The sequence below is a fragment of the Adelges cooleyi genome, unplaced genomic scaffold, assembly GCF_023614345.1.
Source record: "Adelges cooleyi isolate 19-005CV unplaced genomic scaffold, UGA_ACOO_1.1 ACOO_flye_CR_arks_rails_tigmint_CR_PRNA_21, whole genome shotgun sequence".
NCBI lineage: Eukaryota > Metazoa > Arthropoda > Insecta > Hemiptera > Adelgidae > Adelges > Adelges cooleyi.
In genome coordinates, this window is record NW_026095871.1 from 6,188,544 (window position 1) to 6,214,115 (window position 25,572).

General features: G+C 33.4%; 6 protein-coding genes across 7 annotated transcripts; 3 read left to right on the forward strand and 3 right to left on the reverse strand.

The window, feature by feature from the left end:
* Positions 1-28: 28 nt before the first annotated feature.
* Positions 29-2,026, forward strand: LOC126834882 (transmembrane protein 41B-like). The gene is made up of 7 exons (XM_050567088.1): positions 29-143; positions 240-618; positions 724-880; positions 939-1,067; positions 1,198-1,396; positions 1,466-1,604; positions 1,662-2,026. Exons 2-7 carry the CDS (start codon positions 585-587, stop codon positions 1,829-1,831), a joined length of 828 nt encoding a protein of 275 aa, XP_050423045.1. The 5' UTR covers positions 29-143; positions 240-584; the 3' UTR covers positions 1,832-2,026.
* Positions 273-5,067, reverse strand: LOC126834878 (ribosome biogenesis protein SPATA5). Its single transcript, XM_050567082.1, has 9 exons — positions 4,715-5,067; positions 4,449-4,622; positions 3,926-4,378; positions 3,413-3,788; positions 3,060-3,345; positions 2,510-2,983; positions 2,277-2,441; positions 2,005-2,198; positions 273-684 (listed from the first exon to the last, which is right to left on the reverse strand). The coding sequence occupies exons 1-8, from the start codon at positions 4,902-4,904 to the stop codon at positions 2,037-2,039; spliced, it is 2,280 nt and encodes a 759-aa protein (XP_050423039.1). The 5' UTR covers positions 4,905-5,067; the 3' UTR covers positions 273-684; positions 2,005-2,036.
* A 5,356-nt stretch (positions 5,068-10,423) lies between these two features.
* LOC126834501 (uncharacterized) lies at positions 10,424-11,657 on the reverse strand. Its single transcript, XM_050566463.1, has 2 exons — positions 11,521-11,657; positions 10,424-11,451 (listed from the first exon to the last, which is right to left on the reverse strand). Exon 2 carries the CDS (start codon positions 11,420-11,422, stop codon positions 10,550-10,552), a length of 873 nt encoding a protein of 290 aa, XP_050422420.1. The 5' UTR covers positions 11,423-11,451; positions 11,521-11,657; the 3' UTR covers positions 10,424-10,549.
* An 847-nt stretch (positions 11,658-12,504) lies between these two features.
* LOC126834238 (kelch domain-containing protein 4) lies at positions 12,505-15,340 on the forward strand. Its single transcript, XM_050566019.1, has 8 exons — positions 12,505-12,854; positions 13,081-13,251; positions 13,405-13,640; positions 13,712-13,878; positions 13,944-14,090; positions 14,233-14,460; positions 14,600-14,761; positions 14,957-15,340. Exons 1-8 carry the CDS (start codon positions 12,750-12,752, stop codon positions 15,127-15,129), a joined length of 1,389 nt encoding a protein of 462 aa, XP_050421976.1. The 5' UTR covers positions 12,505-12,749; the 3' UTR covers positions 15,130-15,340.
* A 141-nt stretch (positions 15,341-15,481) lies between these two features.
* On the reverse strand, positions 15,482-23,332 carry LOC126834237 (myotubularin-related protein 10-B). Of its 2 annotated transcripts, XM_050566017.1 has the most exons (13): positions 23,061-23,332; positions 22,883-22,999; positions 22,099-22,159; positions 21,767-21,903; positions 21,536-21,691; positions 21,328-21,452; positions 20,936-21,070; positions 20,534-20,838; positions 20,321-20,467; positions 20,070-20,242; positions 16,481-16,651; positions 16,205-16,417; positions 15,482-16,119 (listed from the first exon to the last, which is right to left on the reverse strand). In XM_050566017.1, the coding sequence occupies exons 1-13, from the start codon at positions 23,121-23,123 to the stop codon at positions 15,895-15,897; spliced, it is 2,028 nt and encodes a 675-aa protein (XP_050421974.1). In that variant the 5' UTR covers positions 23,124-23,332; the 3' UTR covers positions 15,482-15,894. The 2 variants fall into 2 exon arrangements, with proteins under 2 accessions (XP_050421974.1, XP_050421975.1); XM_050566018.1 differs by lacking the exon at positions 22,883-22,999 and having other exon boundaries at positions 15,483-16,119; positions 23,061-23,331.
* LOC126834239 (uncharacterized) lies at positions 17,903-19,978 on the forward strand. The gene is made up of 2 exons (XM_050566020.1): positions 17,903-18,139; positions 19,363-19,978. Exon 2 carries the CDS (start codon positions 19,366-19,368, stop codon positions 19,849-19,851), a length of 486 nt encoding a protein of 161 aa, XP_050421977.1. The 5' UTR covers positions 17,903-18,139; positions 19,363-19,365; the 3' UTR covers positions 19,852-19,978.
* Positions 23,333-25,572: the final 2,240 nt, after the last annotated feature.

Sequence of the window (25,572 nt, forward strand, 5' to 3'; positions counted from 1 at the left end):
ACAAGACGTCGATAATATTAATAGGAAGATAAGACTATAGACTGCAGTAGAGTAGTCTGTACTTTTTTTTTTTTCTCACACGCCTCGAATATAAAATTATTTTTACCATTGTACTGTTGGAAACCGAATACGAGACGTGTAATGTAATATTTTTTAACATTGATAGTATAGTAATATACATGTCCGACGAAAACGCATTGACGACGCGTCGCAATTTAATTATTATTATTATATTTTAGTCTCCCGAGTCTGGACGCTGTGATAAGAGAAAAAAACAAAACCAATCGTTGTTTAATATTACACGTTTATTGTTAAAATTATTTGTATACACTTTTTCGATGGTACAACAAAAATTGAAAACATAACATACATCGCCCAACACCATGATAGTAGTAATAAGAAAATAACAACAACAACAACAAGAGTTACGTTTGTGTGTACAGGGGAAAAAAACAGTATCGCAAACACAACTGGGCACATGGTAATTGTTTCTTCATTGTGATTTTAAAAGCAGAGAAACCTTTAGTCGTTTCTCGACGATAACACTAACGCATCGTGTTAAGTATTACTTCAATTGATCGATCATGTCTGTGAATCAACCCATACAGAACGGTACAGGTATAGAACTTTTTACAATATTAATTGGCGGCAAGACTCCGCAACGCTTACAACCTCTGTAAATATCTGCAACAAACAAAAAAAAACTCATATTAATATTTTCAGAGTCCACGTTCGATGAGACCATGTCGATAAAGCAACCCCAGTTGGAAACAGACCAAACAATGTCGACCACCAAAGCTGTACTAATATTATTAGTTATATTTTTGTTGTCGGTGTTCATCATGGTATACCTGTATTACAGTTTTCCGAAATTGCAAGAGTAAGTTTTCTACAGACAGATAATAACCGTAAGACTGACGATGATTTTTTTTTTTTAGAGATGAAATAAAGTACCTAAAAATACCGTTTACCATCGAAGATGCCAAGAATTTGGGCAAAGTCTTGGAACACTATAAAGAAACGTACTACGCCCAAGTGTTCATGTCAATATTCTTCTGTTATATATTGTATCCTTTTTTTTTTTTTTGACTGGCACAATGCACGCTATATATGACTAGACCATTGCTTTAAGACAGTTGTTTTACAAACAATAATATATATTGTTGTCATTTCACCTTAACTCATGTTGAATTTCAGTTTACAAACGTTTGCCATACCAGGTTCGATATCGCTTTCAATCCTGTGCGGATTCTTGTATCCGTTTATGTTGGCGTTGGGCATAATATGTTTCTGTTCATCGATGGGCGCCAGCTTTTGCTACCTGCTGTCCATGACAATCGGCAGACGATTAGCTTATCGATATTTCCCGGACCGAATAAAATCCTACGCTCTATTGGTGAGTATAGCGGCCAGTGTATACTTGAAACAATGATGAGCCAATTGTTATTTTTTTTAATTTTTACAGGTAAAAAAACATAATCATAACATGTTCAGCTATATCATGTTTTTACGTATTACGCCATTTTTGCCCAACTGGTTTATAAACGTTTGCGCACCTTTGGTTGACGTACCGCTGATACCTTTTTGGGCAGGAACGTTTTTTGGTGAGTATTTTTTCATTCTTAGTATTTTCGTCAAAAGTAATTTTTCATTTATTTCAGGAGTTGCTGTGCCATCCGTGTTGGCCGTACAAGCCGGACAAACGTTACACGAGCTGACGTCTACGACCAGTTCGTGGTCATGGTCTTCCGTTCTACTGCTGGCCACTTTTGCCACGCTGTCTTTACTGCCTGTGCTGTTTAAGTCGAAACTCAGAGATAAATTTGATTGAAAAAGCCCTGTTGATTGCCATAGCGAAGAACATTCCGTTATTATAGTTTAGAATCTCTTTCATTTATTTCATGCAACCACTTCTCTATGTCATCATCAAGTCGCAACAACATGCGTATTACCATTTTACCCATCTATTTATTTACACGTATTTATCTCTTAGATTAAACTTACTTTTTTTTTTTTAATAAACGAAAATTGTTATGTTATTTGTGTCCTGAGAATTTTTCATATATACTCAACAACCACATCGGCGTTTGAGCATGGGTATTCAGCAGAGTTGTACTAAAATGATGCATGTCTACTTTATCGGCTTTTATGTTTTCTTCTAGAGCTTTCAGTGAAGCTTCGTGACACACCGCAATGATCTACAAAACGTAAAAAATTAACAATTATTAAACTTGTAGTGAAATATTGTTGTATCGGTAATAAAGTTTGGTTTATACTTCAGCGCCAGAAAAATTTTCTGTGAGTTCGACGAGTTTGTCGATATTTACATCAGGCGACGTGGGCATCTTGGAAAGTTTCATTTTTAGTATTTCACACCGAGTAATGGCGTTCGGCAACGGGACATACACCTTTCGATCCAATCTACCCGGTCTTAAAAGTGCCTAAAAATGATTAGACGACGGTTTATTGAATGCGAAACGCAATACTACAGTAAACATATATTGCTTACAGAATCGATGAGATCTGGTCTGTTGGTCGCCGCTAAAATGGTAACGTTACCCAAGGGTTGAACTCCATCTAGCTCGGTTAGCAGCTGTGCTAACACTCTAGAATGGACTCCGCCGGAACTATTATCGCCCGCACCTCTCTCACCGGCCAGGCCATCTAGTTCGTCAAAGAACACTACACAGGGAGCCACGTTCCTGGCACGCAAAAACGTCTCTCTAACAGCACGCTCAGACTCGCCCACGTATTTATTAAAAAGTTCCGGTCCTTTGACAGATATAAAATTGAAATGACTTTCCGTCGCTACAGCCTTGGCAATCATCGTTTTCGAACAACCGGGCGGCCCGTACAACAGTACTCCCCGCGGTGGCGTGATGCCCATTCTCTTGAAAGCCTCCGGATATTTAAGTGGCCACTCGACCACTTGTTTGAGTTTGAGTTTAATATCGTCCTGCCCTCCAATGTCGGTCCATTTGACCTAAAGCGATAAACCATTATAAATAACATTAGAACGAAATACTAAAAACATAATAGTCGTATTGTTTTATACATACATTTGGCACTTGAACTAGGACTTCTTTGATGGCCGACGGTTTCACTTGATTAACAGCTACACCGAGATGTTTACAAGTGACATATTCTTCATTATTCACTGCGGCTTCAGTGACTGAACGATTGACTACGGCTAATAAATCGGCTCCTACGAACCCTTGAGCTTTGTACGCAATGTCTACAACATCCGATTCGGTGACTTTGTGTTTGACATGAGCCAACTGTCGAGATAAAATATCTTTACGTTGCACTTCATTAGGAACTGGTACATCGATCTCGTAATCGAATCTAAAACAACAATTTTTCTCAATTGCAACTGATTATTTATAACGCTACTTGGATTGTTTCAACGCACCTTCCTGGTCTTCGCAGATTGCTGTCGACCAAATCTAAAGTACTGGTAGTGCCCAATACCGCAACTCCTTCGTGTTTTGCCATTTTAAGTAAATCAAACAGTGATTGCAACGTGTTGATGATTCTTCGCTCCAAATCTGTGGGATTACTCGACTGACTAAACGTCTCTAGTTTGTCAATAACAATCACACTAGGAGAATTCATAAGCGCTTCTTCGAAACATTGTTTTAACCTCGCTTCAGATTGGCCATATACTTTACTTAAAATTTCCCAACTTTTCACCTCTACTATGTGCCTATCCAACGAACACGCTATTGTATTGGCCAACAACGTCTTTCCAGTTCCAGATATACCGTGTAGGAGAACGCCACAATGATCTAAAACAATGAATTATTTTAAAACATTTTTTTTAGTTAATTCATAAGCAGGTTACTTAATTTATTTACATCAATAACAATATTTTTGAAAAATGTATTGGTAAATTAATATATTATAAAAAAAATTATTCACTCACTTCGATGACAATTAGTCTTTTGGATAATTGTCATTATTTTTTCGTACAAGTTATTTATGCCACCAATATCGGATATAGGATAAATAGTTTTACTTTTGATGTTATCGCCTTTAATACTCCAAGTTGTAGACGATGAAATATGATAGAAGCTATCATTCAAATTTATATTTTCCATTTGTTTCTCAATGCCACCACCATTAGGAAACGTCTGAACTTTGGATATTTTTAAAGAAAGACTGCGTCCATAGAAATCGAAACACAGAAAATCCGACCGTTTGATAGTCCTTCCTTCGTACTTGTTGGATGCGTACAGCAACAGTTGTTTTATAAACTCGCCGTCTGGCAACTGGTCGTCTTGAGTCAAAACAATCTCAATGTGTTGGGCCTCGCTCGGTGGAACTGTAAAGCGCTCGACAGACACGTGTTCTTGTTTTTCGAATTCACTGATTAACACTACAGAGGATGTAAACGGAATATAAAACATAATATATTCAAATGGTTTTACCCTAACAGACGTAGTTACCTTCTTGAGAGAAAAACACTTTCGACAACGACAGTTCGTCAGAAGACCATATATTTTTAACAAACGTCTTGGCTCCGCACCTGACAATCACCGGCTCTCCTAGAATGAAACCGCACAGCTGTATGGCGGCTATTGGTACAACTACGCTGTCGTTGCCCACCAAGAATTCATCGTCTGTTCAACAGTTTAACGACAACCGATATGTTACAGATTGTTAAACAGAAATGAACATAATTGTTTATTGATTTAGTTAACCGTCCTATTACCTTTTGCGTGCTGCTTGGCGAATGAATACAGACGGTTACGTTGTACGTACGCATGTGGCCAGTTTTCTGCGGCCGGCGGACAATGATCAGAGAAATGGCCCTCCAAATCCGTAAAGTATAAAGTCGATTGGCAAACGTCGCAAGTGCGATATTTGAAGGCCGGTCCCGTCGATCGTCTGGGCTTGGCCATATTATCTAGCCGACAAAACGGGCAGTAAAATAATACCTAAGCTATTTTAATGAAAATCCCTGTAACTATATCCATGTGTACAACGAGGTGACAATAAAAATAATAACGGCGCGCCGCGAAAATAATAATTTTAATATTTTTTTTACAAACGGTACGATTTTTAAATTACTGATTATTGTAAAACTGATAACAGATCGACAGCAACAACGATGCCGTGGTTTTACGACCATAACCTTAAAAGACCTCCTTGGCGTGTTTGGGGCAGTTCTTCCAAAAAATGATAAGAGATAAGAGTTCTTCCAAAAGATAACACAATTTTTATTTTATCAGCGTGACCAGCCCCGAAACACCAAAATATATATTCACATTTATCAGTCTGCCAATTCTATCAGAAAAAAAGTAACTAAAATATAACTAACGTTTATCAGAGTTAACTGTTATCTCTAGAACCGAACGGCAATATGCGAACAATCGCAATAGTCAAAATACACAAAACTACATGTCGTGTCTTGTAAACACACAAATATAAATTGGTTAAAATGGAACAGAATATCTTTTTCGGGTTACTTCGGTCCATTACGGCCGTTTATTCCGTTATGCGGAAACTTCACCCGTCCATTGGGGCCTTCATAATCAACGCAGCAGACCGTGTGTCTTGGTCAGACTTGCAACATTGATTAAGACCTTTGGCAGCGGGATCTTCCTTATTGGACCAAAAATCGGCAGCACACTCGGGTACTACTCTATTCAGAAACCCTATTAATTTTTTCGCTTTTAAGCGTAAAAATACCACAAATTTGTAATTTTTTTGAGAAAAAACTCTCTTACGGTGGGAGCCTAGACTAACCTCAAGGTCCAGCTAAGCTAACTTCGTTAGAATTAAGGGGGTGCAGAAAATAAAAAAATAAATAATATATTATTTAAATTTCCTTAGGTCCTGAAAATACCGACTGCGCCAAATGTTGAAATCGTGATAGAAAAAAAGGGTAATTGTTGTGAAAATAAAATATATGCCGGGTTTAAGTATCACGGTTGCTCTTTATTATTTACACAAAAGGTTAAAAACAAGGTATATCCATAAAAATGTCCGTGTATCCATCTACAATGGAAGTGTCCGGTTAAGCGGCGAGCGCGGCATGTCGGACGAGAAGAGAGGAAAGCGGGCTCGGGTGTGATTAGTACTCGGCCACCACCGGGTCGCGATGCGACCGCGTCAACGTCATAGCAAGTGGCATGCACAAAGTGCACGGACAGGTGTTCCTTGGCCTTAAGCGGTCTCAAGAAGAAGTGACCTGACAGAAGTTGCGACCGAGGAAGTCTTCTCTCTCGGCTCGTAGGCGATTCCAGAGGGCCAGCAGGAGCAGATCCATCGCCGATGCTTGGCTTCATCTCGAGCCTGAAGCTGTCTGACGCCAAACGGTACCGCTGTAAAAGCTAAAAAACTCCTCAATAGATAATTTAACACAATTGGTTAACGTCATAGCGAATGCCATGCACTTAGTGCATGGGACAGGTGTTCCTTGGCTTCAGTGGTTCACCCCGAAGGGATCCCCTACGACTGCGGCCCGCCTAGTAGCACTGGGGGACAGATTCTCGAATGTTTGTCGCTTTCGACGAAGATTTTGTCACCATATTAAACCAATGGGGACAAAATCTTGTCTAATTCGATAAACATTCGAGAATCGGCGCCTCGGTGCTAATTGCGGGCCGCAGAAGGTGTGTCTCAAGAAGAAGTGACCTGTCAGAAGGCCACATTACGTTGGGCTCGACGTCGCTTTAGTCGCCTTTTACGACAGGCGCGAGAACCTTGGAAGTATTCTTTCTCCCCTGTCCACAGGGATAAAATGAGGGCGTGAGGGAATGAGGGCGCGAGGGAGTGAGGGCGTTCAGCGGAGGTTGGACCGCTCTTGGAGACCAGGGAGCCGATTGTAGAATTGTAGCCGATTGGAGAACAGGGACTATAGTAATCAAAAGTTACCTGGCACCTTCGAGTACATCGTTGTACACGTTGCCACCAAACGGCGTTGGAATTAGTTTTAAAGTTGTTTTCTTTTTGTCCACCATTTTGTCAAACTCCCGCAATTCGTCCGGTCTCATGCGGTGAAGAATAGGCTTAAATATTATCCTCGCCGTTTCTGTGGCCTCGTTTTCCGGGAATGCTAATATCGCAGACAGTAGGTTGACAAACTTGGAGTATTGACCAGGTTCGCGGACCTGCTGGGCTACTTCCAGACAGATCCCGAACATCTCCCACTGTTCCTTCAACATTTCCGTCTTGGTCATTTCTTTCCAGACCTGTTCCTTCTGTCACTCCTATTCCTACCGCACCTCCTTCTGTCGCTCCTCTTCCTGTCGCACCTCCTCCTGCCGCTTCTCTTCCTCGTCTCCTTTTGCATAATACATGTATGAGTAGTACGCCAGTACAACTAAGCCCAGAGGGGCAGCAAACCACAGAGGTTTAAACATTCTGTAACAATAATTAACAATAATTGCTAAAAAAAGTAACAATAACTGTTGTCCAGCGTTGACTAGCAACCAAAGTGGTTTGTAGAATAGTATAGACTATACGACTCTAATAGTATAGACTGGCTCTATACTATAGAGCCAGTGTATAGATTTAATAAGTCGACGCTCAGCTGAGAAATACATATACATCAAAAGGCAAGCCATATGTTACCAACAGGTCTCCATAAAAATTAAAAAAAAAAAGTATTAATCCGTTAAAATTGAATCCATTCCAAATGGAAAATAATAATTATAATTAGCAATAAATACATATCATTCCTTTGTCTTTTTAGCTATGATATATTATATATTTTAATTTGAACTTATTTTTTTAAAAAAACTAGTTCGTGTCGCGGGACACACGGTTGGAACGAAATCCCTTTCGTATGTAGGTTTTGTAGAAAATTTGTTCTGAAAACTATATGTGGTGCGGTCGAGCGTGAACGGTTCCCAGGAGTGAGTGGTACCGGAATCAAATCCGGCTCCCCTCTTAACACTTTTTGCGTTTTTTTTAAACTTTTATTTTTAAGTTTTTATTTGACTTAACTTTAAACCTTCGATCTCCTACTAGACTGTAGCCTGCAAATCTAGGATATTTTTAGTTTAATGGAACGAGAAGTGATGGTACCTGGAAAGCGAGTGGCAAAAATATTGGTGACGTCTCGTCGTCTGTTATTTGAAAACAACATATTTGTTATGAGGTTGGCAAAAGACTTTAGGCTAAGTATGTCTGTTAAAGTGTTATTTTGCGCTCTTGTGCGTCCGATACTGAAGTATGGTTCTGTTGTCTGGGAACCCCATACAGCGGGTGATTTGAGGCAATTAGAGAGAGTCCAGCGTAAGTTTTTGCGCTTTGCTAGTTACCCACTTAAAATTCCTTGTCCGCCGCACGATTATAGCCCTGTACGCAGAACAGCCATTTTTCGTCGGGTCGCGGCACGCTCTCTCGGCGAACGAAGCATAGTTTATTAGTTTGATATAAAACTAATAAGTTAATTTTTTGTTCATACTGCTTGTACATAATATGTTTTATAAATTATACTCAATTTTAATAACCTATGTATATGTATATTAGCATGTTTTTTTAATGTTTGATTCCACAGTAATGTCATTAATGTGTCACGTCAGTACTGCTTTATTATTCTACCAACATTTGTATTTATAACACGCCAGCACTGTGCCATTACTGCGCCATTATTGTAGCAATATAGCACTTACTTATATGTATATTAAACATCTGGTAAAAATTTGGTAATGAAGACTTATTTTTTCTAGAAGTTGTAAGTATACATTTTTTTTTAAATTCCGTTTTTTAAAACTAGCAACTACGTATAACATCTTTTTATTCAAGTTCTTACAACTTCAAGTAAAAATAAGTCTATTATAAAACGTTTACCAGATGTTCTGTATACATAGAAGTAAGTGTTGTACAAATTTCAGAATATTTTGTTCAAGTCCTAAAAATGTATAGGCTCTTAAATATTACACTTTTTAGTAAAATACCAATCATTGAAGTTACTTATACATTAAAAAAAAAAAATATATATATATATATATATATAAATAAATAAAAAGTGTGATTACAGGTGTGTCAGAATTAAACAAACATTTTTTTTTAATTCGACTTCAAGTCGGCATACAAATTTAATAAAATGTATATAAATTTAATTTTGTTTTTCAATTTTTAGCTATTGAAGAGGGCGTCGCACCGATGATTTTCAGTAGTAAAAACATGTTTAAGCAGACTAAAAATAACTCGCCTAATTTTGGTTTTAGAGTAAAAGCACCCATTGCAAAATTAAAAGAAAACAATATTCCGGAGGGCAAGACGGTTGGTTTTTTTTTTTTAATTAATTTTTTTAAAAGTTACAGTTATTTAAAAATTTTAAAATAGTCGTTATTTCTAAACTATGTATTGAGCGTTATAATTAGAATAATGAAAAAAACGCACCGTCTTGACCTCCGAAATATTGTTCTCTTTTAATTTTATAATAGGTGCTTTTACTCTAAAATCAAAATTAAGCGAGTTATTTTCAGTCTGCTTAAACATGTAGAGATAAAAAAACATTTTTAAATCGCTTTCAAGGATGCTGTGATAGTCCAAAAAATAGACTACCAAAATAGAGTCCTAGTTATTGAACTAATAATTACACATTACAGTTTAACCTTTAAATTAAGATTTTGTAAAAAATTGCCTATACTTTACTCCTTAAAAATGGACGGTGCGACGTTCTCTTAAAAATTTGAAAATTTTTTTATAAGGAAATTACGAAAAAGAACACTGCTTTGATTTAGAAAAAAAATCAAAACAACCTCTTAAGAATGCAAAAAGGTGTCTAGAAATTAGTCAACAGCACCGTTTTATTCCGCAAAATGAAACTACACTGAAATTTATGATTTGTATCCAAGTCACCAGAATTAAAGCGATTCAAAATAATAATGTAAATAATTTTTTACTAGGAGTACTTTAGTGGCCGTTGGCGATATTGCTCGTTGGGCAATTATATTATCTTTAATCGTGAACTACAATTTGCAATAAAGATAAGAACCTAACTAAAGGCAATGTTTTTGATATTAAAATACGAAATTTCTCTTGGCGGGCTTTTGGTAAAATCGATGTTGGTACTATCTGTAGTATTACAGATTTTATAGGTTATGTAACATTTGGACTGTTTTCATATTCCACTGTGTACCACCAACTACCTGTTAAATGAACCTATATGACGTATATGATGTCTTATGCCAATACAGACCCCACCTTTCTCGTTTAAATCATATCTAATTATATTCAGTAATATCATTATTAATTGTGCATTTTGTAATCTTGTCTGTTGTAAATTATTTGCTCGTCGTTTTATAATACTTTTCATTTTTTCTTTATATCTTTAGCATTTTACATCTTTGTTTCTGAATATTATATTTTACACCGTCTGTATACCGTATACCTGTTATTTTATTCGTTAATCGTACCAAAAGCGCTTAGCCCGTATAATCGTAATAAATAAATAAATATATTAGTGTATATTTATAGTTGTATATTTGATTAAAGGCGGGCTGCTAGAGGGGAAGCAAATAGTGAACAACAATCCCCCCCCTCTAGTTTTTGCAGGGAACTTAGATATAAAAAAAAAAAGAAAAGGTTAGGTTTGGTTCGGTTTTTCGTCGGCAACGAAGTCGATATTCCGGAACATGTCTTCCTGCTTAATGACGCGCTCTACAAAATCCGCCCACATTTCGGCTGTTACCCGCTTCACGCCTTTGACTAATAATCGCCGCACGTCTTCTACTTTGAAGGTGGTGTTGTGCATTCGGATGTAATGTTTAACCGGCGACCACGCGAGGTCGATTGGGTTTAGCTTGTAGTGGTACGGAGGCAATCGCAACACGAGTTTATCATTTGCTTTCGCCAACTCGTCTATGACATAATATGCATCGTCGTCGTATCGCGGTTTTAAAAGGTCGACCCGTTCTAACAGCTGCGCTTTGACAATCGATCGGCCTACGATCTCGCCTTTACTTCCCAACCAATTGGTTATGTCTTTTTTTTTCCAAGACTTACCGGGAAAACGTTCTTTCTTTATCGAATGATAGGAGGCGTTGTCCATGACGATGATGGCATTTTCTTTGAGCAACGGTAGAATTCTGACGAACCATTCATAGAACGTGTCGCCGTTCATTTCGTGATAATTTCCAGCAGAATTTCTTTCCAATTCGGAGCACAGAAGCCCTCCGGCAACAAAGCCGTCAGACGATCCAATGTGTAACACAATGAGTCGTTTGCTTTTCCACGATGGTTCTTCTTGACCGGTGGCGAGCCCATTGAGGAATGCATCGACGGCGGCCTGGTCGATCATTTCACGGGTATCGACCCACGTCTCGTCTAAATAGTATATCGGTCTACCTTGTTGTCGGTAATGCCTTATGTTTTCCAAATATCTTCGCCGCCATGATACGATGTCATCTCTTTCGAGAAGTGCGCTACTCCAGAACGGTCTTGCGTCCACAAAATTCATACTTTTCAATAAGCTGCCCGCGTAAAAACCTATACAATATATTTTTATAATTACTACCAAATGTTGTAATAAATCTACAAGGATTAAAAAAAGTTTACTAAATTAAACACTTGACAGTTGAACCTAGAGATGAGTACTTCGTGAGTGGGTACTCAGCTGTTTCAAAAAGTTGACTCATTTAAAGTTTTAAGTGAACTGAACGATTCGATTCAGTGTGGTCAGTCAAGGTCAGTGACTCGGTAAAAATTTAATAATTCAGTGCTACCAACTCTCAAATTCTGATCATCAATCAATGAGTTGATAACTCTGAAATTGGTTAACGACGAATATTCTATGCTAAAGAATCTTCAATGTTAATTATTTATACATTACTCGATACTCATTATATATTTGTTTTATTTAATAATTGACAATATATTACAAGTACAAGAGTCAGCGTGAAAAGTCTTTCAGTTATTAGTTTTTTTAAAGTTATGTAACAGAACTTGTATTGGTAATTTTCAAAAGTTAGGTATTACTACTTAATCTGCAAAGACGTTTACATTAGTAGTTCGAGCAGACAATTATTGTGTGGCTTGAGAGGCCAATGAATCTATGGAATTTTGGAATGAATAAAATTATATGGAGTCGACAGTCGTTGCTGAGTAACGATTTTCAGAAAAAATGACCACTAGCAGACTATATGAGTGAGTCGACTCGTTGAATCAAGTGAATCAATTCATCAAGAAGAGTTGAAATTCCCATCTCTACCATTAACACGCCCTATTACCTAGTTTCCTAACAGGTCTATGATAAATTATACAATAGCAAGTTGACCAAATACTATGAATTATTGTTATTGTCAATTTAACACAAGAATTTAAAGTTTTAATAACAGTCATATAATGGTTTTTCAAAGATGTAGGTATTTTGAATTTAGGCTTATCAAATATCAATTATAATCAAACGGTATATTGTATCACGATATAATATGGCTGCACTGATTATTATTCCCATCAATGATGAGAAAGGGTGATGGGAGGGGGAGAAGTATTATCATTATTAGTATTAGATAATAGTGTTTACACTTTACGGCCTGATAAAATACAAATTAAGAAAAACGTGCTTTTTAGCGTAAACATGTCAATCACGTCTCTCACCTAATATTTCGTAGAGTACATATTATTTTATTATTTATTTATGAAAACATCGAAGGAGATTAATATCATGTGACAAGAAACGTAGATCTTATTGTGTGCGAATTCGTCTTGGAAGTGTTAAAAGAGAATACCTATTATACATAGTTGTTGACAAATTACCAAGTACTTCAGCAATTGTTATTTTCAACATGGGTAAAAATAAAAAAAAAGGTTCTCGCGTAGAAAAAGCTGCTATTAAAAAAGAAAAAAAGATCGCACAGCGTATAAAAAAAGACATTGCGAAAATTGGAGAAGTGAGTTAAAAATATCAATGAAATTATTTTGGAAATCATAATATTGTATATCTAAGTCTAATTATCTTTACGTAATATGTACCAACGTTAACTGTTTTCATATCCAAAATTGGTATTATCACTTTTGAAAATGCCTAAAACTTTTGTATTATTGACAATAGTGAAAAATAACTATTTTTGTGTTAAATGTATATTGCTTAACAAATTTCAAAATTTTTGGTTTCAGCCTGAAGTGTCTGCAATTATAGCTCATATCGAAGCTAAAAATAAAGCAAAAAACAAAGTTACAGAAACCAAAATCGATCCTCCGTCTCGTCGTTCTAATTTTACATTTGTCACACATCCCGACAAAGATGAAATAATTCTTTTTGGCGGAGAATTTCACAATGGGAAAAATGTTTGTATAGTATTATGATTACGCAACTGAAACCAATATCTTATTGCCAATAAGCAGTCAATAAATGTAGTTAATTGAAAATCTTGCTTCGACTTTAAATAAACATTTAGCAAAATATTATATTTTACCTAAATGTTGATATACTATTTTTAGACGGTAATGTATAACGATTTAATTGTCTACAACATCAGTCATAATACTTGGACGTTAGTAGACGCTCCAGGAGCACCGCCGTCTAGATCATCTCACGCTTGTGTTACTGTTGCGGCAGACAATGGACAGCTATGGATGTTTGGCGGCGAGTTTGCCAGTCCGTCCGAATATCAATTTTTTCATTATAACGACTTATGGGTTTTTGGCCTGAAAAACCGTACTTGGACCAAAATAACGTAACAGTTCAATTGCGTTTACAGTCGTAAAAATTAAGTCATGCTTACAACTTTTTTTTAAAACTGTTTAGTGCTGAAGGAGGACCTTGTGCTCGCAGCGGACATAGAATGATCCTCAGTAAACGTCATTTAATTGTGTTTGGCGGTTTTCAGGACAACACTCGCACTTATCAGTATTTTAATGATATATACGCTTTTAGTCTGGCGGATTACAAATGGAAAACTATTAAAACTACTGGTAAAAAAAAATTAAACAAGATATTGTTTGTATAAAATAATTAATTTCCAAACGACATATCGTAGGACAAGGACCATCGCCCAGGTCCGGTTGTCAAATGTTTGCAATGGATGATGGCCGAATTTTAGTGTACGGCGGTTATTACAAGGAGAAAATAAAAAAGGAAGATAAAGGAACAATTTTGATCGATATGTTTATACTGACACCCGAAAGCAAGTATAGTTAATTATAATTTAATTTACGTATTAAGCATTTTCGATCGATTGAAAAAAAAAAAAAGGCCTATAGCAATATTAAGTGTATGATTCTGCACGACAATTATTATTAGTAAATTATAAATTATTTATTCTACAGAAGGCGATATGGATTATTCAAAATGTCGTTGGTCAAAAGTGAAACAAGGTGGTGTCCTACCAACTGCTCGCTGTAGTTTATCCGGAACTGCTGTCACTGGACACAATAAAGGTTATTTGTTTGGCGGGGTCTACGACGAAGAAGAAGAGGATGATGATTTGAAGAGTACATTCTTTGACGATTTGTACATGTTAGACATGGAACAGACCGTGCCTACGTGGAGATCGAGTATGAAAAAATTTCAATCTCTATTTTTTTACATTAACGAAACCAAGAGAACTAAAATAATTTTGTTCTCCCATAAATTGCCAACTGTAGTATGCTATTACTACGTTTATATTAAATTCACGTTATGTATATTTTATAGTTAAAATTAAACAAGACATGGAAAAATCTCAAGTGGATTTCAGTTCCCCATCGCCAAGATCGCATAGTGGCTTGGCTTTCAAACATAATACTCTGTTCGTTTACGGTGGAATAGTTGAAAAGGGTTCGAAAACCTTAACACTCAGCGATTTTTATTCATTAGGTATGTATGATGGATAATGTATTCTAAAAATAAAACCTGTTAAACTAACATAAGTCGAATAGCCGTTAGGTTGAAAAAATATAAATAAACATTAATATTACAATCCAATTCTATAATAATATTATATATATAATTGTGTCCATTTTTATTTGGAATTATTTTATACCATTATTGTAATTTTCAATTAAATTACAGACACCAAAAAGTTGAATAATTGGAATATTCTACGCAGTGATGATTTATTAAAAACGGTGACTTCGGATACCAGTTCAGACGATGATATGTCCACCGACGAATCTAGTTCAGAATCTTCAGAATCCGACGAGTCTTCAGAAGACGAGTCAGACGGACAAATGGATACAGACTGATAATTATTATTGTTAAATTAGGTTACCTATTTTATTGTTAATAATATTGATAATTGATTAAATGACAACTTGTTAGAATTTATATGAAGATTATGACCTGTTACAAATCATAGCTATTGTGGATAATTCGGATTGAGTAGTCAATCAAACGAGAGTCACACATGTCACAGTTCTCGATATAATAAATATAAAATTTAATTTATTTGATTTATTTTTCTCTAAAAATTTGTACTAAAAACTATTATTTATAGTAAAAGTCTAATATAATTTTTATTCAAAAATAAATTACTTAACAACAACAAACACTACATAACTTACAAAAATAAAATATGTAAATGTTAGTAACTTTTAACTATAAAAAAAAAAATACCTTGAATAATGAATTGCTTTCATGACATAGAAAACAGAATTTAGGTAACGACATAATTATCAATCAATATTATGCAATTCATTATTTACTAAATTACATTTTATAGAAAAAAGAACAAAACATAAAAAATTAACTAACAATAAAAAAAAAAGTGGGTATACCGAATTTTTAAAAAATAATAATATTTTGTTAATACATCAAATTATAAAACTAAATGTTAAAATTAAAAAACAACAATTCTCGATTTAGTTACCATATGGATATATTATAGTAGTTGTTAGACCTGTACTACGTTAAACGTATTCGCTATTATGATTAAATTTAGAATTCATTAATTTGTTTATACATTGCAATATGTGGTTGGGTAAAACAATTTCCTTTAACAGCAGTACTATTCATACATGGTTTTCTGGTATTTCAACTAACGATGTTTCCATTTGAAAATCGCTAGTGTTTAACGACAATGAACTGATTGTCAATGTCGACGGAGGAACTGTAGTGCACGATCTCCAATGAGTGAACGGATAAAACGAACTCATATTTGATGGCGAGTAAACTTCCTGTGTGTTCTTAGAACTCTTATTTGGAACGGACAACAAAGTTCTTATCATATAATCTTCCTAAATTTATTATTAAAATATAACATTAAATTTTTTTAATATATCTATAAATCTTAATGTTATAGATAAAAACGACGCCACTTACCAAGGGTTTGCCTCCAGACGATATCTCCAAAGTGGGTAAAAATCTATAATAACACTGTGTCCAAACACTGAGGCACGATACTTCAGAAGCCACTTTAAGCGTCCCGTCATCTGTAGAATTGTAAAGAGGATTATGAAATTGAACCAAATCACGATCCAAAAATTGTTCTTCCCATGCCCATATCGAACGTAGCATGAACGGGCTCGATCCGTCCTGAAATGTAATTTTGTTAGCCACATTTGGGTTTTTAATTTTTTTTTTTTTTTGTATACACACAGATGTTGCATAATGACGATCGTGTTCGTTATCGAATAAAAATGTGTCAAATACAGAAACGTGTGATGTATCCCATAGAGTGATTAAATAAGTGTCGGTGAATTCAAATTTGGAAGGAAATTGTTGTGTTAGCTGCCACACACAGTCCAAAAACAGGAGCAACAAGGGCGACTGAAAAATAGAATGACATATTAATTTTGAAAAATTACTTTTTAACCGTTTACAATATATTTGATACATATAATAAATATAATACATCTGTCGACAATTTGGGTGCCACGTAAAGCCGTATAGAACCGTATCGATGGTAAATATCTTTGAGACGACTTCAAAAAAAATTAAACTTGTCTAACTTGATCATACAGATTTGTGTGAAAATACAGGCGTTTCATGACTCAGGGTACCAGGGTCCAAGGAAAAGCAGCAACTCATAGGTGGTGGGCTCTTTGTCGCAATAATGCTGGATGTTGTGTATGAATATTCGCCATACGATGGTTGCTAGGACCCTGGTACACAAAATTTGCAATCTGTCAAATAACAGCTCCTCAACGACAACACCACGGTTTACTACTTTACAGGATTATTGTACAGAAATATGTTATCAGTCAAATCGCTTGTAGGAAAAATTTGTAATTATGATAATTCAATTATTACTATAGGTACACTGTCTGTATAATAATATTGTCATTCCAGGTGTACAATGTAATAAGTAGGTATTCAGTAAATGAAATAAATACAATAGAATATTAGATTAAATAGGTAGTAACAAAAAAAAAAAAGTCGTTTGATAATGGAACTTGCGAAATAAAATTTAACTCATTTCATCAACTTTAAAGCGTCAATTAAGTGTGTATTAAGTTGGGCTTATTATTTTATTTCCATGTGTAATCTCTATTAAAACTGTAGTTAGATGTTAAAACACATATAATAGCCATTGTGAACAGGTACTACCTCGGATCGCAATTTTTTTTTTTTTGACCAAGCCCAGCAAATATATTTGGTAATTGGTGTAATATATTATAATTATAACACACCTACACAAAATAGGTAGGTGTTATGCAAACCCACAAAAAAACTTGTATGGTCGGGCTAAAATCTGATTTGGTTTCAAAAAGTAGATGTTATATAGGTAATTTTTGAGTATACATACACCAAATGAACCACCCAAATCTTTTGAGTAAATATTAACATCATTTTCCGGGCTCAATAGAAAAGTATATTATTAGTATTTCCTAAGTGTAATACTATAATATATATATATAATAATATTAATATAATGACGCGCCTATTGTACACCCAACAATGTATTATAATAGTATGTCAACAACGATTGTTATTTTCTGTTAGTTACCGCGATTGAACACTAGATTTCTCTACAAGTATCACTTAGGGAGGGAGTGGTTGCAATCATATATTTTATTTTGGAATTTTACAGTAGAAAGATAAAGATTGCACACAGTGCATTTTACCTATATTATGTACACATAAAATCGTATAGTTATCTATTTTACATACCAATTCGCTAAACTCCATACACGGCCGTCAGTCGTCAGCCGATAGGATTTCTACGACTAACAATAATAATTGAATTGTCAAGAATTTCACAAGTCGGTGGCTACGTGTCGGAAATAGTTTATTTTCACAATCGATAAAGATAAGGTGAGTAAAAAAAAAAAAAAACCCTATCTCAATTGCATTCCTCTTCAAATGCGCAAAAATACACCCCAAAAAAAAAAAAATCTATTGTATTTAACAACTTGAATATACATGGCTCGCTATAACTAGATGCATAGCAATATTGCTTTAATTGTCAAAATTATTGTATCAACTTCGTTTGAGGTATATACTCTATCACTAGTATGAGTACCTTTGAAAAAACTAGACAAAAAATCGTATGAACCTAATCCCCAAGGATGAAAATTTCACCCGTGATCCATCTCTGCGACACTTCATTCCCATTCCGTCAAAGAGGACACGTGCAGCTGTAGTTTTAGATGTGAAAATATAGCTTTTTTTTTTTTTAACTGTCCTACTTTTCAATGACATGCACACGGTGGCATCAAACTCCATACTTAACGGTACCGTGTTTGCCCAACGCCAATTCTACCACACACAAGTCTTTGATTTCTTGGAAAGCGTTAGAAAATTAAAATTTTGTAATACTAAGTGAACTCTTATGTCGTTAGAGCTGATGTGGCGTAGTAGGGAAGGGTAACTGGTTAAAATAAAATTCTGTTTGAGCTTGAAAGGTTATGAAGGATCTGAGCCCTAACCCCATTTGACGCCATGCTTTTGCTGACTTATCAATTCATGTCGATATCCGGTTATAAAATATGCAGTATAATATATAAAAGTTATAATTTTCCAGTATTTTAATCTAAATAGGAAAAAATCATTAAACGGTTTATATTTACTAAGAAATTGAGATTAAGACTGTGTTTAAAAGTTGGACACATTATAAATATTAATCAAATGAACAATTGAATTGTTGTATGCAATCAACAGTAATTTAATTATAAATCTTAATTACACTATTTTACATTAATCGACATTTTCCACGGTAACATCTAATACATTTATTATATTTTTCATTGTTAGGTAAAATTGAGTTTAATGCAAGTTTTGTTTGTTTGAATAAATTGTTTTGCCACATTCATTCAGCAGCCTTGTGTTGGAGTCGTTTTAAAGTAAATGGCGAAAAACTTAAATTGTAGTCGTAAAACTGTTTTATATTGAAATAAAAGAATTTAAAAAAAAAAATTTTATTGTCTTATCAAGAAAAAATAAATCATACCATGTTTATTTATGCAACTTTCTAAAAAAAAAAATACTACAAATAAAACTACGACAATATTCTTTAAAATAGTTGGTTTTTTTTTAAGGGTATGGCTGAGAACGAAGCAGGAGTCATATTCGTAAACAGTATTGGATCGGATATTCATATATGGAAAAAAAGAGAGAACGATGCAAATTACGAGTGGGAAACTTGCGTATTATATGAAGAACCCGAATTTATCATAGACGATCCCGAAGAAAGTAATACTATGTGGAAGTTTTACGATCATATTACAAAGCGATATTTACATGCAAACGGTAAAGAAACGTATCACCTAAAAAATATCGAAAGTCCTCCGGTTCGTGTACAAATCAGCACTCCTCTTTACTCGTTGAAAGAACTGTGTACATACACCATCGCCACGAGGATTTTAGTAAACGATAGCGAAAATGCTATAGGCGATTTTGAAATTCCCAAAGTATTAAAAAACGATATAAAACATTATGTAAAAAGTTTAGCGCTAATGCACGAACAAGACGGTGACTGTTGTATAAACGATTGGACAGTATATCACGAAGATTCCTACAAAGCGTAAATTTGTATTTCCAACGATTAATTATTTTTACTATGATTATATAGTAGTATTACAATTATTGTATCCGTTATTAAAATAATTTTTAAGAGTATTTAATATGTATTATATAGTATTATCATTGCAATATACATAAATATTATATTATATAAATATAATTGGTAAATTTCATTGAAAATAAGTTGAACGATTTGTAGTTATTGTATATTTTATGACTTTACCTTGACTGAATCTGGACTGTAGACATGACCTAGTCTCGTACAAAACTGATGTCCCATTACGACCCATTCTTTTTGAATCAGCATTTGGAATCCTAATATGGATCGAAAATGAGAATCGATCAATAGCTGGGTGAGACTAGAAATTACACAACATAGATCACGACCATCACGTTCTTGAAAAGAAAACCATCAACAAATAAGTTATTTTTGTTTATATAAAAATCTTTTACATTTGAAGTGATTTTTCATACCTTGTAAAACAACTGATGTTTTACGATTGAGTATATTGGCGATATCCATTGCTGAACCAAGACAACTGGAAACATACTGTAACCATTTACTTGCTTCCAAAAATGAATAAAAATGGTTATCTTGAACCCAGAATTGTCTTGCACTTTCTAAATATATATACATATAAACATAGTTTTATTATTAAAACAATATTTTTTACATTTTTATACTACCAGGAGCGCAGAGTTCTCGCAGCTTAACAAAACTCTGTTCCACGTCTTTAGGTGAAGGTAAATCTTTGGTTAAGTCTATTACGACTGGTCTCAAATGGTTAGGATGAGATTTTCTAACCATTTCCAACATGGCGTTTTCCTGAGTTCTATTGGAAGGATCCACGACATCGGCCATTCTAGATAACGCTGCACCATTGGCCGTGCTCCAACACCAAGTAGGTGGTCGTCCATCACGAAAATGCCGTACAGCTTTACGTAACTGATTGTCTATAACTGCCGAGCCGACAACAATAAATTGTGGTAAACTGCAACGTACAAATAAACGATATCATTTATACTCTTAAATAATTAACTTGAAATAAAATGAAACAATTAAGAGAGAAAAAGAGAAATGTATTTTACCTTTGGGATAGTTGAAAATTATTGTTTGAAGTATTTATTTTCCAACCGACACAGTTTGTACGTATCAGTTCTTTTTCCCAATCACTTTGGCATCTAAACGTAGGTGTTCTATATTTACTTTGCATACATGGTTCCCTATTGTAATAAAAACAAATTAATACAGATAATTAAATATTATAATATTAAACTCAATAAGAAAAAACAATTATGGAACTTTTTTTTATATGTTTTAATAAAAGTTCAAAAGAAACAATTTTAAAATAACAGTTCAAAAAGAAAAATTCTAGAACAGAATATTTTTTAAAAACAAAGAAGTTAGTATGTAGTTTTTCGATCCACTTTCAAATCAAACATATTACAATTTTTATACATATACAAGTAAAATATAATACCTATAGTCGTAAGCGAATAACAGCTGATGTCTTTTCGGAAACGCATGATGCAACAAGGCATTTGCTAAGGTTTTACCGTGGCCAAGCGGCGAAAACTTAAAACTATACGATAATGTTCTCATGTTCTAAAAATTAAGGAGGGCAACGTAAAGGTTAATAATACGTACAAAATATTTTATTTAAACCTATATAATAATTTATAATTTACTTTGCACAGTATATGTAATCCTTTGACTTTGTCATTAAAGCGATGGCCGGGCATCAGTCTTTTTTTTTTATCACCCATCAATAGGTAAACCACATCTATATTGGATAGGCACACATCATATTGTCCTAAAAGTAAATTTTCTTGGTATGCTACATCCTAAACACAAACATGTTACGTCAAATGACATTTAAATACAAATATCATAATAATTAGTCCACGATGACGACTCACTTCCAATTGTTTTTCTAGTGACGTAATAAAAGAAAGTCTGAAATTAGTTACGAATAGAATACCAGATTGACCAGTTTTTTGTTCGTTTACTGGAGTAAATAGTAACACATTTTGGGCTTCAGCAATTATCATTTCACCTATTACAATACAGATAAGACACAATTTTTTTTTTACAGAAAAACGATTGTAATCTCAGTGTAGAAAACCACTTTTCTTACGCAACTATCGAAACTACCATTAAATTTATAAAATTTTAAAATGAATATAACAAAAATGTAAAATGTACAAAAAGAGCAATAATTTATAATAATTGTTCATTTTAGTTATTTTACCTGGATGAAGTTTAGGCGAAAGTTCATTTTCTATAAATGATGTTTCACAGCTTGAGTTGTTCTAAAACATAATTTATTTGTTTTTTCACATTAGTAATTCGAAACGAGTATTTTAATTATAATTTTACCATAATTTTGTGCATAAGTAAATGAAATATTAAAAACAATTTAGCTAAATTATATTGATGGTTTCAAATACGTTTTGCTATAAGGGATGTTCGTTACTACTTTTCAGAAGAGCAGAAAAAACAATTTTTGGTTACTAACTTAAAACAACTATAACACAGTAAAAATATAATCATATTGATAAATTTCAACTCTAAATCAGTGCCACAGAATTATATTTATGTATAATTAAGTTGCTTAAGATTAAGATTAATTAGTCTATCAACTGCCCATGTACACATTAAAAAATGTGCAATAATTGTAAGACACGAGGCCTTATCAATTTACAGTTTTTTTAGCCGTCCAATTTGTTATGAGAACATGAATGAATGAAGAAAAAAAAAATTGGTAATGTAATGCTTATTGTGTTTTATATTTAGGTAGTTAAGTTTGTTAATTAATCAGACCTAAATTTTAGGTTTTAGTAAAATATGAATAAAAATATTTTATACATTTTTGTAAAACACAAGTGTAAGTGGGTTAAGCAGGCAATGAAGGGACTATTGGTAAATTAAATGTTTTGTGCAAAAATAAAATGAAGAAACATCTCAATATTGTATTGAGATCAATTTATGTTTTTATAAAGTCGTTAATATGTTAACAATAATTTAGCAATTACCTTATCATTGTCGTCCAATCCAATATAGCTTTTAAAACTATTAGTCAATCGATTTTCATTCATTGTTAATGGTACCTCATACTTATACATCGAATTACGATTACCAATCAAACTTAACTATTGTAACGATAATAATAATAAGAAGAATAATTCAATTTATAATAATTTAGCATTTTACCTTATCATCGTCGTCCAATCCAATATAGCTTTTAAAACTATTAGTCAATCGTTTTTCATTCATCGTTAATGATACCTCATACTTATAAATTGAATTATCAAACAAACTTAACTATTGCAATAATAATTTAATTTTTATTAAATATTAAAGATAAATAATCGACATAATATTATGTACAATTACATGAAGATGTAATAATTTATATAAGTCGTACATAGTTGCAAAATTAGTTTAACTAGTTACACTTAAAAACTGGAATATAATGACAAAATACCGCTAGACCAAGTTTAATTTTAGTGGTTTTTTTTTTATTTTAATTAATTCGATATTTATTTATTTTTATTATCTATAATATTCTTTTACGTTATAGTAGATTTCTTTATTAAGTCTATATAATAATATTGAATTATGAAACATAACCAAGAAAATATTCGTTGATATGATTGATATCAGGCCATATCATCACAAACGTTGATACGCTCTTTACAAAACAAATAGGTATGTCAGCAACTCGTGTTAATTTGTAAATGGCTGCCGGTTTTTTCGGGCGGCCGTGCGTTGCACACACAGAGAAAACCGGCCGCCATATTGTAAAAAATGATAACAGGTGTTGACGACATTTCTATTTATTTTGTCAGTTGTCACCAATACCCTAAATTATATTCATAGGATATCTGCACCGTAGGCCTATAAAGAAATCAACTTTGTAGCTGGTCTATGGATATTAATCGGGAGCACGACACGGAGCCACTCGACAAACAGACACCCAAAGAGATACCAACATGTACAATATTTATGTAAAATGTACGATTATTATTTGTGTATGTTGTGCGGCCGACACCACATATTATAACGGAGTAATAGCAAAAAATGTAATTTCCAAATTGTATATCAATTAAAATAAAAACAGTAACTTTGTAAAAAATATTATATTTTTATTAAAACCCCTATTGTATAGAAGACATTGTTACTATGTTCATTGTAAACATTTCAATTTACTCAACAGGATTTATTGTTAACTCATGCTATTAATAATAATTATTGTTTCTAAATACTTTTACTCTATTATTATAAATAATTATACATTTTTATATTATTGATACTTATTTATTAATATAATACATAGGTAAAAAAATTATGTATATTGCAACGATATTAATTGAATAATATTTTAACTTGCTTTCATGTATTCCAATTAAATTACAAATATATTTTAAATATAAAACAAATGAAGTTATTGAACATTGTTTAATTTGTGTGCATTTTCATGAGTATCGGAATGAACGATCCATGTATATATTATATATACAACTAAAAAGTATTTGATAAAGGTTTTCACTTTTTATTGACTTAGAACTAATTATTAAAAACTCAGAAGCAGAGGGTTAGAATTAGATAAATACCGATATAAAAATCCAAAAAAAGTACATTTTTAGCTAATTGGCAAATGTGTATATTTTCCACCCATTTGGCTTATGCTATAGGCCATCTATATAAATTGGATTTTTTTATCTGATTAATTATTTCTATTTTTATTATCTATATATATATATATATATATATATATATATATATATATATAATGAATGTATGTGTGTGTGTGTCCCTCACAACTTTCATCAGAGTTTGTAGAAAAACAGCATTATATATTTATTTTGTGTTAATGTATGTAGAATCATAAAATATAAATGAATAACCAAATTATAAAAAATGATTAACATGTATTGCTTTATAATAGCCCGTAATACTTTATAATATTAGCGGGGCGCGATAAAACATTAATATTTACTACTAAGTCATCCTCAAGTCTCAACAATGTGCATCGGGCGAGCCAAAAATTGTTCATTGTTCGCTATAGCAAAATCCCAATTAAGTCAAATATTAGCGTGATGAAATTATGATGCAAAAAAAAAAAGGACCACGACGGGCGGGAGGCAGGTAGACGAGGAATCCGATGATAATTGAGCGGCGATCGACGGACGAAGTACCCAGCGGGCGCGGGTAGACGTGCAGTGCCGGGGCGCGCACGTATGTCGATTTCGGCGAACTTTAAAAGTCTGTAACTTCCAAACCAAGTGCGAGCGGCGCAAATTTTTTACATATTCGTAATCAACATTAAAAGTACTGTCGATTTAAAAAAATAATCGAAAAAAAGGGTGCCCGGTAAAGTAGATTTATACCATAATTATTTGTAATGTTCTAACTATATTTTGTTATTTTTCCAACTATGTTCAAAATTTAAAAACTATAAGCCAAGTGTAAATAATTTAGTAAACATTTTTTATAAACTTGATTATATTAATTTAGTATTTTTCTTTAATAATGTACAATTGTTTCTAACTTTAATATTAAAATAACTTGTATGAAATCCGTTGTGTTCATAATATGTACACTATTAGTTTTTATTCAACAAATGATTAATATTATATGTTTATTACTGCTGATAATAACTTTTAAAAATAAACATGTACATAATCATTTTCGAAAATACATTTTTGTCAAGGCTGTTAGA